Source organism: Rhineura floridana, chromosome 4, assembly GCF_030035675.1.
Source record: "Rhineura floridana isolate rRhiFlo1 chromosome 4, rRhiFlo1.hap2, whole genome shotgun sequence".
Lineage (NCBI taxonomy): Eukaryota > Metazoa > Chordata > Lepidosauria > Squamata > Rhineuridae > Rhineura > Rhineura floridana.
In genome coordinates this window covers 60537754-60551027 of record NC_084483.1, presented here as the reverse complement: position 1 = coordinate 60551027, position 13274 = coordinate 60537754, and the positions used below count along the sequence as shown (strand labels likewise).

General features: G+C 39.9%; 2 protein-coding genes across 6 annotated transcripts in view; one reads left to right on the top strand and one right to left on the bottom strand.

The window, feature by feature from the left end:
* KCNQ5 (potassium voltage-gated channel subfamily Q member 5) overlaps positions 1-13274 on the bottom strand; it is a 556888-nt gene that overhangs the window by 99182 nt on the left and 444432 nt on the right. The gene's annotated exons all lie outside the window — the stretch shown is intronic.
* LOC133384080 (mpv17-like protein 2) lies at positions 11586-12152 on the top strand. Its single transcript, XM_061625995.1, has one exon. The coding sequence runs from the start codon at positions 11586-11588 to the stop codon at positions 12150-12152; it is 567 nt and encodes a 188-aa protein (XP_061481979.1).

The following is a 13274-nucleotide window of genomic DNA, read 5'->3' as shown; positions in this document are numbered from 1 at the left end:
TTCCTCACTACAGCTCCTTTGTCAAACTCCAGTGTGCTCTCCCTGTTCGCTCGCTTTGTTCACTCACTCTCTGAAAGCTGGCTTGCTTATATCTCCTCACCTGTGGACCAAATACCCCTACCCTCTTCATTGACTTCTGTTGTAATTATTTTCTTAGACCAACCTTTTTCAAGGTGTAGCTTTTCCCTGGATTGGGACCTGCACGAGCACTCTGAACATGAGTTGGATGTGGCCTAAGTCCCCTTACCTCGGCCCCTCCCCTGACATGTCCCCAACATGCCCCTTTTTGGGGCCTTATGCTAGCTTCTGCCAGCTCCACTTGTGTAGGTCTCGGCTGAGCCAGCTGGATCCCAGCTGAGCCAGGATGAGGAACTAATGCAGGTGTAGCCCAGCTGAGACAGGACCCAGCCAGCTCAGCTCGAGATCTGCCACATCTGATCTACCCTCAGCCCGGCAAAAATGCAAGTTGGATTGCACTCTAAGTCATATTCAGAGTAGACCCAATGAAATCAATGGTCTTGTTAGTTATGTCCATTAATTTCAATGAGTCTACTCTGAGTATGACTTAGTTGGATACAACCCAAGAATGATATCAATTCTATGCATCCCTCCATTAAATTTATGTGTGATAGCACTGCCGAACACTAATATAGCTCTTTTCTGGATTATATTCTTGCTATGAAACAAAACAAGGTGATAATAAACAATTCATGTAAACTATCCTCCTTGTATTTGTACAAACAAAATATGTCAAAGCAGTGTTCAGATTCCTGTATCCTGATCCCTGTCAAACATTTACTTTTAAATGTTTTACATGTAGAATTTTTCTCAGTTAATTAAAGCCAGACAGATTATGATTTATCATCACCTACTAGTAAAAAGTAATTGGCAGGATATCTTCAGGAAATTCTCTGAATAAATGGCACTGTCTGATTTTTGCAGATGTCACTTTAGCCAAAAGGTCTCTTCCCAAGCACATACACAATACTCCCTAGATAGAAACCCTGTTAATTATCAACATGAGAAAAATTAATTTACCCAGTCTCTCCAGATTTTTTGCAATTTTGTTTCAAGATGCAAGGCAACTTTATGTTTTATGATATAAGAAATTGAAGTGGCTGTGATTTCACAATAATCATGAGAAACAACTTGGACTGGAATGTGGAAATTGATTTGAGCTATTGCTGTGCAGTAAGATAATAGTGTTCTTTGGTAGCAAGAATTCAGAAAAATTGGTGTTATATTTGAATCACCTGCTCAATGGAATGCATCTCTTAGCATTTTAATGCACTTCAAGCAACTCTTAATAATGTGGAAAAGACCATTTTCAAGTTACTGTTTTCCCCCCAAAGGTTATGGGTTTCCAGACCAAATTAAAGGGACCATTAGAGTTGCACTGCACACAGACCTACCCAGGGGTGCGAACAGGATTTTGTGGGCCCCTTATACTGTATGTGGATTGGGCCCTCAGCTGCACTTGCAAAAGAAGGTACACATTTGCACAAGATTTGCATATGCAAATTTGCACTCTTTTTTGCACCCAATAAATCAGGAATCACACACAGGATGTCTAGCAAATGGAGTATCAACAGGTGATGTTTTCCCCATAATTGTAATTCCACACTAGAAAAGGCCAATTCTATTTAATATCTGCCTGCCACATATCTGTTAAAGGCACAAGAGGCCTTTTCTCCTCCAACCCTATATCATACAACAAACTCAGCTTTCATGAGCTGGAAATTAGTTACGCCACTGTAGGTCTTTCATGTGCTGACAGTAGGCTAGTAATACTACATTCAGTGCAAGACCAGGTGTGGTATTTCAGATGAAGGAGGGGGGTCAACAGTAATTTAAGATTTACAGCAGCTTGTTTGATGCTCAAGAGCGGGTAAATTTAAGATTTAAATAGTTAAAAAGTAAGCAGTGTATTTATTTGTTATTTATTCATACCTCATAATAGCCACATCATTTTTTCTTTCGCATTTTGAGCAGAAAGGATTTGAAATCCCCACTCAGCCATGAAGCTCACTTGGTCTCTTAGCCTAATCTACCTCACAGGATTGTTGTGATGATAAAATGGATGAAATGGAAAAGGGGAGAACCATGTACACCACCTTGAGTTCTTTGAATAACAACCACCACCCATTTCAGTGTTTATACTAGCAGCATGAACCCACCCACAAGAAGCTCCATAGTCCTCCCATGAAAGCAATTAATCACCCTCCCCAAATATTGCTGCTGCAACCAACATAACCAGCACCCTAATAACACCCACCCTCCCAATAACAACAGTACTCCAACTGTGAAGCACATTATGAGCAGGTCTCACCACTCCACCATTCCACTGCTACATGCTATTAAACAACAGCAGCAAAACATTTGAGAAATGTGATATATAATAAATATTTAACATCTATAACAATAATTTGTAATATAGCATCCAAACATGCCTCCAAAACGGTGATGAGACACTAGAAATAAAACACAAAAAGTCAAGAAAGCAAGTCTTCTCCCACCCTCCAAGCTTTGATTGTTACTTTATTTATTATTCAACTTCTATCCCAACCTTCCACCCAGAAAGAGCCCAGGGCAGTAAACAAAGGACAAAACACTAAGAACATCTTAAAACATTTCAAAAACATTTTAGAAACAAAACATCTTAAAAACATCTTTTAAAAACATCTTAAAAACTATTCCAAAACAGACACAGACTGGGATAAGGTCTGCATCTTGTACTCCTGATTTTTTTTCCAGCAAACAAAAACCTTTTTATTGTTGTGTAAATTTGTATAGATATTAGCAGAGATTGTCAATGGTCTGAGATGTGTGTGTGCCAGTGTGTGCGTTTACCTAAGTAGCAGGCTTTTATCCTGCATTGAGATCACTGAGACTTAAGACTTAGTAAAATAAGAAAAGCTACTTTATTTATAGAAATACATAGTAGATAGGAAAGGCATACCTAGTTCTAACTAACTAACTAAGTTGGAGGTGCAATGTCCAGGTTTGGGAGTTGTCCTCATCGCTCAGGAGAGAGAGAGAGCAGAGACAAAGGTGTCTCCTCTCTCCCGGACAGTAGAAGAAGAGAAGAGGGAAGGGCAGAAGGAGGAGGAACAGATAAGCTTCCCTAAGACATATCAGTCTAACGATTGAAGGAAGTCAGTCAGGGCACCACAGGTAAAGGTAATCAAGCCTAGCCATCTGGAGGACCCTAACTTTATCTCCCTTCTGGAACATAAACAAAAGAACCAAACGAGTTACTCTTGCCCCACTTCCAACATTATTTATTTATTTATTAAATTTATATCCATCCCTTCCTCCCAGTAGGAGCCCAGGGTGGCAAACAAAACACTAAAAACATTATAAAAACAGACTTTAAAATATATTAAAACAAAACATTTTTATTTAAAAAAAGCTTTAAAAACATCTTAAAAAGCAATTCCAGCACAGACACAGACTGGGATAAGGTCTCTACTTAAAAGGCTTGTTGAAAGAGGAAGGTCTTCAGTAGGCACTGAAAAGATAACACAGATACAAAATAGCTGCAAAAGGAGTCTTAGTACCTTTGTTACAAGCATCCTTTATTCAAAATCCAACTTTGTACTATAAAGGGGCATGTTTTCTCTCTCCCCTTCCCCCGCAAATTAGCCCCAGGTCTTCAGCCATTCTTAATTAGGGTTGCCATATTGCCCGGTTAGCCGGGTTTTACCCAGATTCTTTGCATGCCACCCGGCGCCCATTTAGCCCCTTAGCTGGCCTGGATTCTCAGCTTTAATTTAAAAAAAATTAAGTTTCTAGGTGGTCCAGTTCTCGAGATATACATAAAAACGTCAGCCCCCCGTTAAATCTTTTTTTAAAACTACTGTATAGCACTTCGTAGCTTTAAACCCGCCCGTTCAGGATTGCAGCCAATCAGTTAAGTGTTTGGTTGACCTGTGGCAGCGTCTAGTAAACCTCATTACAAGGCCAGAAAATGGTGGTTCCCCCTCCTGTTTATCTGAAAATCTCATAAATTGGGTAAGTATATACATTTCAGTTTTTTTCCCTTGTGTGTGTAGGAGTCAGATCCTGGGCAGTGGTTTGAAAACCTTCCCAATACTTGATTTTGTGGGGGTAAAAGCATTGCTAATCCCATATGTCCAGAGTAAATCCCATTGAATTCAATTGGATTTACTTTTGAGTAGACATGGTTATGAATGTGCTGAAAATCAATGGGACTTTGGAGTGAATGTAAAAAAGAATTGTGTTTGTGTTGTCTTTCTGCCCCCCCCCTGCAGTCCTCTTTTAAAGCAAGTAGGCAGGGCTTACTTAGGTATTACAGTTTTTATTCTGTAGGAAACTAATACTGATTTTTTTAAAACTAATACTGATTTTTCTGCAATGCCCAACTGGTTTGACAATAAACTATTATATGGGCTGTATGTATTTATACATCTGCAGTGTGTGTGTGTGTAGTCATTCCAACAACCCTGTGAGGTAGGGTTGGAACCAAGGCAGCTCACAACAAGAAATAAAGCCATTTAAAATCCAATAACCATAAAAACAAGTATAAACAGTTGCAAAACAGTGTAAAGTGGCATGATTCGGAATTTTGGGTTGTGTGAATGAAGTTGCTTATCACTTGAGGTTACAGTTCTGTCCCTGTTTGAGTAAGTTCCACTGAATACACTGGGACTTGCTTCTGAATAAATAAACCTAGGATTGCACTATAAATATATTTACAGTTTGTGTAAATAATAAATATATTTGATAGTCATGCTTATATAAATATTTCTTCATTTATCATATTTTTGGTTTTTGGTTAGGAATCCTGACTGGTTGTGGGATGCTGAGTTTTCTGCCTTACTCATAGGAATCTTGTTGTGGTTGGTACGGTATTACATTTAGGAAAGTGTTACTGCCTTCTGTGTTTTTTTTTTCTATTTGCATTTCACTTATCTTTAACCTCACTCTGTTACAGCCATAGAAGCAACAGCAGCAAATGCAAGATAATTAACTCCCATTAGTGATAAGAGCAAGAACTTATAATTATTATCTTAATTAAAACAAGAGGCTTAGCAGTACTTTGAAGAGGACCAGATCTTTATTTTATTTCTGAGTCCAGGACTGGGTCTTTCATGATGCCCAGGGGGGGGAAACAGGAGAGTAGTCGATAAGACAGACATCCTGGCATTGGTAATCTAATTAGCAAGGTATGTGTGGGGTTGTTGCACACTTCCAGGCCCAGTTTCATTTTGAGTATGGAGGTGGAACCTGTGTAGATGTGGTTGATCAAAGGGAGAAGAAATTTTGAGTTAAGCAAAGCTCTGCTTTTATAAAACCTAAGAAACATACAGATACTTTGAATGTCTGAGTGCCTGCACCAGTGGAATACTGGAGGAACTTGTAAAGCTTGCTGCAACAGTATTTACAACTGAGCATGTGGTGTGAAACACTCCTTTTCCTAACATTTTGGCTTCTTGTTTTTCTCCACCCACCACATCTCTGAAATATATCGTATATGTAATGGTTAACCGTACTGCTGCCCTGACTTACTTTGTTTGTTGCTATTTTGTGTTTTTATTATGTTTTTATATTGATTGTGTATTTTTATTGTTTTTATTATATTTGTAAGCTGTGGTGAGCTCTGTTTTTAACAGCAGAAGGGCAGGATATCCTCTTAATCAACATTCCATAGTGTTGGAAAGTAGAGTCTAGGCATTTAAGGCTGAAAATGTTGTTTTTTTTAAAAAAGATTTCTCACATCTTTCCCCAGTTTTTGGTGGTAATTCCTAGGCACAAAAACAAAACAACTGGACAATCCAAATATTAATATGCAAATAATATGCAAATAATATGCATAATATGTAAATTAGCTTGCCCGGATTTGTGGAACTGGAATATGGCAACCCTATTCTTAATCTACCCTAATTCCTGTGTGTTTAGATTCCCGAATCCCGACTATATTCAAGAGAGCTTACTGCCAGATTAGTGTGAACAAGGGATCCTCTCACCATGAACCCTTCTCTGCCCCTTCCTCACATGAAAACATAGGCTGCCATCCTGTACCAGTTTACCCTTCTGGGGTCTACGTGCCAGTGGTGAGCAGGGCCACAGGCAAAAAATAGGCACAGTGACAAATGTAAAATTTATTTTTGCACAGTAGGTTACTTTCTACACACACTCACCCACCTCTCTCTGTCCTCCCTCCAGACAAGCAAGAGGCATTATCAGAGTTCAAGGACTCATTCTAGCCAGGCAAAAACACTTGGGGTGTGAAGCTGGGCTGGTGAGGGGTGTGGCCTGGGGAGAAATCCAAAGGCCAGACAGAGAGGTCTGTAGGGCCACACTGACCCCCAGGCCTGAGGTTCCCCACCTTTACTTTAGACAGAATATTTTAAGTACTCTGGGATATTAGACATCCATGCATAGGTTATCTCCCCTTTGGATTGCTGCAACATGCTCTATAACTGGGGTGGAGAACCTTTTTCAGCATGCACACATTCACAGATGCTACATGCCAGGGCCAGAAGCAAAAGCAGGTGTGGCAAGAGGCAAAGGTAGGTGGAATAATGGATGCCTCTTACCTTTGCATAGTAGGCTAAATTCCAGCCACGCAAAAATAATATATTGCTGCATGTATGCATCTCTCTCTCTGTCTAGCCAAGCAAGAGGCATCATCATAGTTCAAGGACACTTTCCAGCCATGCAAAAGCACTCAAGAAGGCTGTGAAGCAGGGCTGATGAAGGTGTAACTGAGGTACAGCTTAGGAAGAGTCCAAAGGGTGGATAGAAAGGCCTGGAGATCCAGATTTGTCCCTCAGGCATGAGGCTGCCTACCCCAGCTCTTTAATCCTTGAAAGCTCTAGCTAGCAAAGAATACAGTGGCCCATTCATGGATGAGGAACATATCACACTAGCAGAGCAATCCTAACTATAGGAAGCTGGTGTATGTTTATGCATTGTTCTAATTAGCAACTTGTGCAAATCGTTGTACGTGATCTGACTTTCCACATTATTTGCCCCTGATGAAGGCAGGAGTTTTTCCAGCCGAAACGTGTTGGACATACCTTTTAAAAATATTTTTACAATAAATCTCCAGACTTTGATTCACCCACATTTGCCTCTTGACATCCTGGTTTTTCTCCCTCTTTTTCCTGCTATTTTGGATGTCAACCACTTTTTAGAGCCTTGGCTGAGCCACGATGAGGAGCTTAAGCTGGTGTATTTTCAGCTGAAGAATGAACAATAATTTGATTAAATTAACTAATAGGCAAAAACCTTGCGGTTTAAGAATGTACCTATAGCCAACAGATATTTCTATCAAACTTTAAAAAGCAGGGAAATTGGGCAGCTATAGTGAACGCACCAGGGGAGCAGGAGACCTGACCTCCTCTCTGAGATATTGGACTGCCCTACAAAGTTGTCAAAATGCAAACACAATTTCCAATCCGTTTCTCAGTCCAATGCATCTCCTGTATAGCTTGGAAGAATTTGGTAATGTGCCTCTGAGCATATGGTGAGTGGTGGTAACACCTGCCATCTTCAAAGATAATTATATTTTTGTATGTTTGTTGGTGTTCTTACTTTGCTTCTTTCCTGTGTTACTAATGTTTCTACAGAAAATCTAATCTAGAAAATTATTTCCCTCATTATTCATCCTAGAAATCTGTGTCAAATATATTTTTATTAATTTCAAAGCCTTTTTATTGGTCAATGTCATATGATGGTGAAGACAGCCTTTTTGAGACACTCCTGATGTCCACTGGAGACTATTCTGCAGAATAGTCAGTACCATTATTCTGCAATTATTACTGGAGATTTTTTAGTGTAAATTTTGCAAAGCTGTACTTCACATATTCACAGAAATAGAAGCAAAAGAAAATGATTTCCTATAGGAAACTTCACTAAAATTGCAAAGGAAATCAGACATATTTAAAGTTACTATCTGAACTATGTCAACTGTCTTAATAATGTTGCTTTCTCCCTGCTAAAACAAGATCAGCACAGCACATGTCTTCTCTCTATTATTTGGGCTGATTTCAGATGTTGCTCAGAGGCACGTTACCAAATTCTTGCAAGCTACACAGCAAGTGGATTGGACTGTGAAAGACCAACCCAAATTGCATTTTGACAAATTTGTAGGGCAGTCCAATATCTCAGAGAGGAGGTCAGGTCTCCTGCTCCTCTGGTGCATTCACTATAGCTGCCCAATTTCCCTGCTTTTAGAAGTTTGATAGAAATATCTGTGGGCTATAGGTACGTTCTTAAACCGCAAGATTTTGCTTATTAGTGAATTTCTCTGCTTTTTAATCTGGGAGATAAGAAATGGGATCCTGTGCAAGTTTGCTGAGAATAGATTGATCATCTGCATGTTTATTGAGTTCAGTGGGATTTACTCCCCTGCAATCATGCTTAGGATAGGTGAAACATGCTTAGGATAGGGGATGGGGAGGGGAGGAGGAGGAAAGAGGGAGGAAGGGCAGAGGGGATGACTGGGATGGAAGCAGGCAGGAGGGGGAGGGGAGAAGGACAGGTTTGATCAATTGCATGTTTATTGAGTTCAGTCGGATTTACTCCCATGCAATTATGGTTAGGATAGGTAAAACTGACCGGGAGGGAGGGAGGGCTGGAGTGGGCAGGTGAGGAGGAAGAAGGAAGCAGGGAGGGGAGGAGGGAGGGAGAGGAAAGGGGAAGGAGGGGAAAGCCAGGTCTGATCATTTACATGCTTATTGAGTTCAATGGGATTTACTCCTATGCAATCAAGGTTAGGATACGTAAAACTGACCATGGGGGAGGGGAAGGGAGAAGGGGAAGGAGCGGATTGGAGGGAGGCAAAGGAAGGGGGAGGGAGGGCATGTTTGATCATTTGCATGCTTATAGAGTTCAATGGTATTTACTCCCGTGCAATCATGCTTAAGATAGGTAAAACTGACCATGGGAAGGAGGAAGGGGAGGGGGAAGGGGGGAAGGGGGAGGAGGGGATTGGAAGGGGATAGAGGAGGGGCAAAGGAAGGGGGAGGGAAGGGGCAAGAGGGAGGGGATAGGAGGGAGGAGAAGGGAAGGTGGATTTGATCAGTTGCATACCTTTTGAGTTCAATGGGATTTATTTCTGTGCAATCATGTTTGGAAATGGAAATGGACTGACTTCCCAGGAGGATCCCTACGCCTGTGCAGCCTCTGAGACGAGCTCTCGTCTTGGATGAAACTTTTCCAGTTTAAATTCAGTCAGAAGGCTCTTTTCTGACTGGGAATAATTTCTTCCGGTTAAAGAAGAAACGTGAGATTTCCTACATAGCTTTGTTTTGATTGTTGGAGTCTGGAATTCATCAGAATTGTCTGTCTTCCAGCAGCTCAGACAGAGCGAGGATTTTTATGCTAGCTCAGCTGGATAAGTGACCCGTTTTTTTATACGGATTAACAGGCAAACATCCTCCTGTCTACATTCATCATTTTCTTATCTATACAGCTAAAGAGATTTGTCAAAGTAACAGCAATTGAGATAACCTAGGTGAGGTAAGACTTTCCTTTTTTTATTCACGGAACTAAGGGGGAAGAAAATATAAATAGCGTATCTTTTTTTTTATTGCAAAAAGCTGTCATGGAAAATAGCATTCTAAAGATTAAACGGATGAGAGATTTCTGATTGAAAGAGATAAGACTGGGACTATTTTTCTTGATCTACTTTTTTTTTTCTTTTTGACGAATCTGCTCATTCTCTCTGCTACTAGCTATTTCGACGCTGTGAACTAAAGCCGTTCTTACACTTCTGGGCAGATAAGAGATAAGGGCTGTCTAGCGTGTGACGTTAGTTTGCTGGAAAGATTAACTCCTTTGTAACTGGTTAAAGAAATAAGCTGCTCTCTGTTTGGGACATTGAAAATTGAAGGAGTTTTGTTCCTTTGGTTTTAAGAATGACAATTAAGAAGATCATGGATGTACAAGAAGGGACTTTATCTCTAGACATGTTTCAGAAAATAATGAATGGGATTAACTCAATAAAACAAGAACTGAGAAATAATAGACAAGCGTGGAGAATTGAATTTCACGAAATGAGACAGGAGCTGAAAGAAACTCAGGATTCTATGAGAAAGGAGAATAAAGATAGATCTGGAAAACAAAAAAAGGATGGAAGAGAAATTAAAGGCAAGGTTCAAACTATGGAGATTGGCTTAATTATGGACATGAAAAAAGATTTGGATTTTCTGGCTGTGATGGATCCTGGAGACAAATATTATAGTTTGGAATTCAGCGCTGTCCTTGAAGGAATTGAAGAGATTGGAGATAAAGATATTATCGGTTCAAGAAAATTCTTGGACTGGAAGGATTTGATGGAACTTGAAATGGAGAAAGTTAACAGAATTAATCCCTGTTTTGTGTCAATGGAAAAACCTTCAAGAGATGTACTAGTGTATCATGTGGAAAAGAGGAACAGAGATGCGGCTTTGCAACAACACTTCAGTGATACGTTTGGATTTGATGGTAAGAAAACATCTGTGATGGAGGAAATTCCTATCAGACTTTTATTATATGACTATGACAGCAAGATTTTTGGGTGCGTAAAGATGGAAGATGGAAGATGGAAGATGGACTCAATATGGATAATGACAGAAGAGCGACTTAAAATTACTGGACTTAGTAGATTTGATGAGTTGGATTAATTGGCATGTTTATTTAGAAAAAAAATTGATTGACATATATCTCAAGGATTGGAAACTTCTCTTTGACTTTTTGTGGAAGATTAAAATGATATGATGTTAATGAGATTTGAAACCAACTAAGATAACCGTTGGAGGAAGGTGATTTTATAATCTATTAAGAGATAGGTTTGTTATATATTATAGATTTATAGCTGAACTATGACAAATCGGAAGTCAATATTCTTTCTTTTTTATATATATATTTTTTTTTCTTTCTTTTTGTATTGTACTAGTTATTGATTTGTGTTGTTTTCTTTTGTATTGTTTTGGTTTTGAAAATTGGAATAAAAATTAATTGAAAAAAAAAAAGGAAATGGAAATGGACTGCCTTCAAGTTGATCCCAACTTATAGGGACCCTTTGAATAGGATTTTCATGGTAAACGGTATTCAAAGGTGGTTTTTCCATTGCCTTCCTCTAAGGCTGAGAGGCAGTGACTGGCCCAAGGTTGCCCAGTGAGCTTCATGGCTATGTGGGGATTCGAACCCTGGTCTCCCAGGTCGTGGTCCAACACGTTAACCACTACACCACATTGGCTCTCTATGTGGCATAAGGACAACTATTTATATGTTCCTGTCCAGTGGCTGCAATTTATTTTTCTGCTACACTCATGCAAAATGCTGAAGATCAGCAGTGACATCATAATAAAGCACAGAAGTAAAGTTCTTCACTAGAATACTATGATGTGTTTCCTTTGCTTCATCTTATGTGCCTGTTGTAACTTGATTTTTCTCCTGGTCCTCATCATGAGTTACCTAGACTTAATTATTCTCTACAAAAACAAAATGCAGCAATTCCAGAAAAAGAACATTCTCAATCTGGGAAAGGAAGATTGAAAGTTCAGGAAAAAATGTTCTCACCAGTTACCTGATCTGCATGCATTTCTTTCAGAGAGGGAAAAAAAAGGACAATGCGTGCCCGGATCATACAACAGTTAGCTGCGTTGGCACGCTTCTATGCCCCACTTTTTGGAGGTCGCAACCTTATCATTACTAATACAGTGAGCAGCGGCTTTTTACTGGGAACTGCAGATATAGTTCAGCAGGCTCTGGAAAGAAGGCAAAACCCCACACGAAAGTGGGATGTTGACCGTGCAGCTCACATGTTTATAACAGGTTGTAGCATGGGGCCACTCCTACATTACTGGTACTTCTTGGTAGACAAAATAACTCCAAGAAAAGGACTTGAACATTTCAAAGTTGTTGTCATCAAGGTAATGATCGATCAGAGCTTTGCTCCATTCTTTGGATGCTGGTATTTCACAATGATGGGGCTGCTTCAAGGTCATAGTTTGGCAGACAGTTTGAAGGAATTTAGAGAGAAATTCTGGGACTATTACTTGGCAGAACTCACTTTGTGGCCTGCGGCTCAGATGGTTAATTTTCTGTTTCTTCCCCCTCACTATAGAGTGCTATTTGTGAATGTAGTGACATTGGGATGGAACATGTACCTTTCATATCTCAAACACAGAAATTAAAGACTGCAAAAAATTGGAACCAGAAATGTGAAGCACAAATATACTTCTTTCAACTGACTGTATTTCCTATATATATATGGATTTCATGCTTTCCCCTTGGAATTTTATTTCAGTCCTCTTTACAAAAAGCAAGGTAAAATAATGTTTCCATATCCTAGTTTTTGCAAAAAATAAAATTTGATTAAAAAACATTAATGTACACAAGAATATGTTAAGAATCCAATCCTAAACTAAGTAAGGGACTCCCTTGTATTTACTCATTTCAAACATTATTAGCAATGAGGTTTACAGTAATGTTAAAACAATAGATCAAATTTAAGGGTAGAGACATGGAAGAGGTTAATCCTAGGCTGCAATTCTAGGTACACTTACTTAGGAGTAAGCCCCACAGAACACAGTGAGAATTATTTCTGAAAAGACATACATAGGATTACACTCCAAAGAATTTAATTTTATTGGGAAAAATCTGACCCAAGGAATGTGTACAATACAGATTTTTTCAGCCTTGCCTAGTCATTAGATAAATATTTCAGAATCAAATGTCCCAGGAAACCCAAATGTAAAGCAAGAGAGATTCATTCAAAGAGATTAATTCATGCCTTTTCAGTTTATGCAGGTGAGTCTCCTCCTCCTTCTCTGGCTTGGGGACATTTTATGTGAGCAAACATACTGCAAGTTGTTCTTTTCAGCTTTGTTTGCGCTGCTAATATTGCAATCCAAGCCTCCTTGGTGCTGGGCTGCAGTGGTTTTGAGTGGATTGGGCAGTAGCGTCCCTCTGCCCAGTGCTGCTGGCTTCTGCCCATGGCGTGATGCCAGCATAATTCAGGTACTGTGGAGATCCATGTTTTGCCTGCCAAATGGGTGGGTGAGAGTGCAACCAGCAGGGCCCCCACTGGAAACATCCCTGAAACAGGGCATTTGAAGAGCAGGGAGGAGCTGGGCTGGGATCTGCTGGATCCTGAGCTGACCCACTGCCATCACATGATGACATCAAGCCTGATTGCCACAGTGGCTCCACAGCAATTGGTGTCCCACCCCCACATTCTACCCTGGCATGAGCAGCAGGACTGCAGATGGAGCAGTAGCCCTGCTCCTCCATTAAGCCTGGCTGCTTCCAAGCCA

What these genes read in the sequence shown, in the direction of transcription:
- LOC133384080 (XM_061625995.1), top strand. Translation starts at nt 11,586, where the DNA reads ATGCGTGCCCGGATCATACAACAGTTAGCTGCGTTGGCACGCTTCTAT.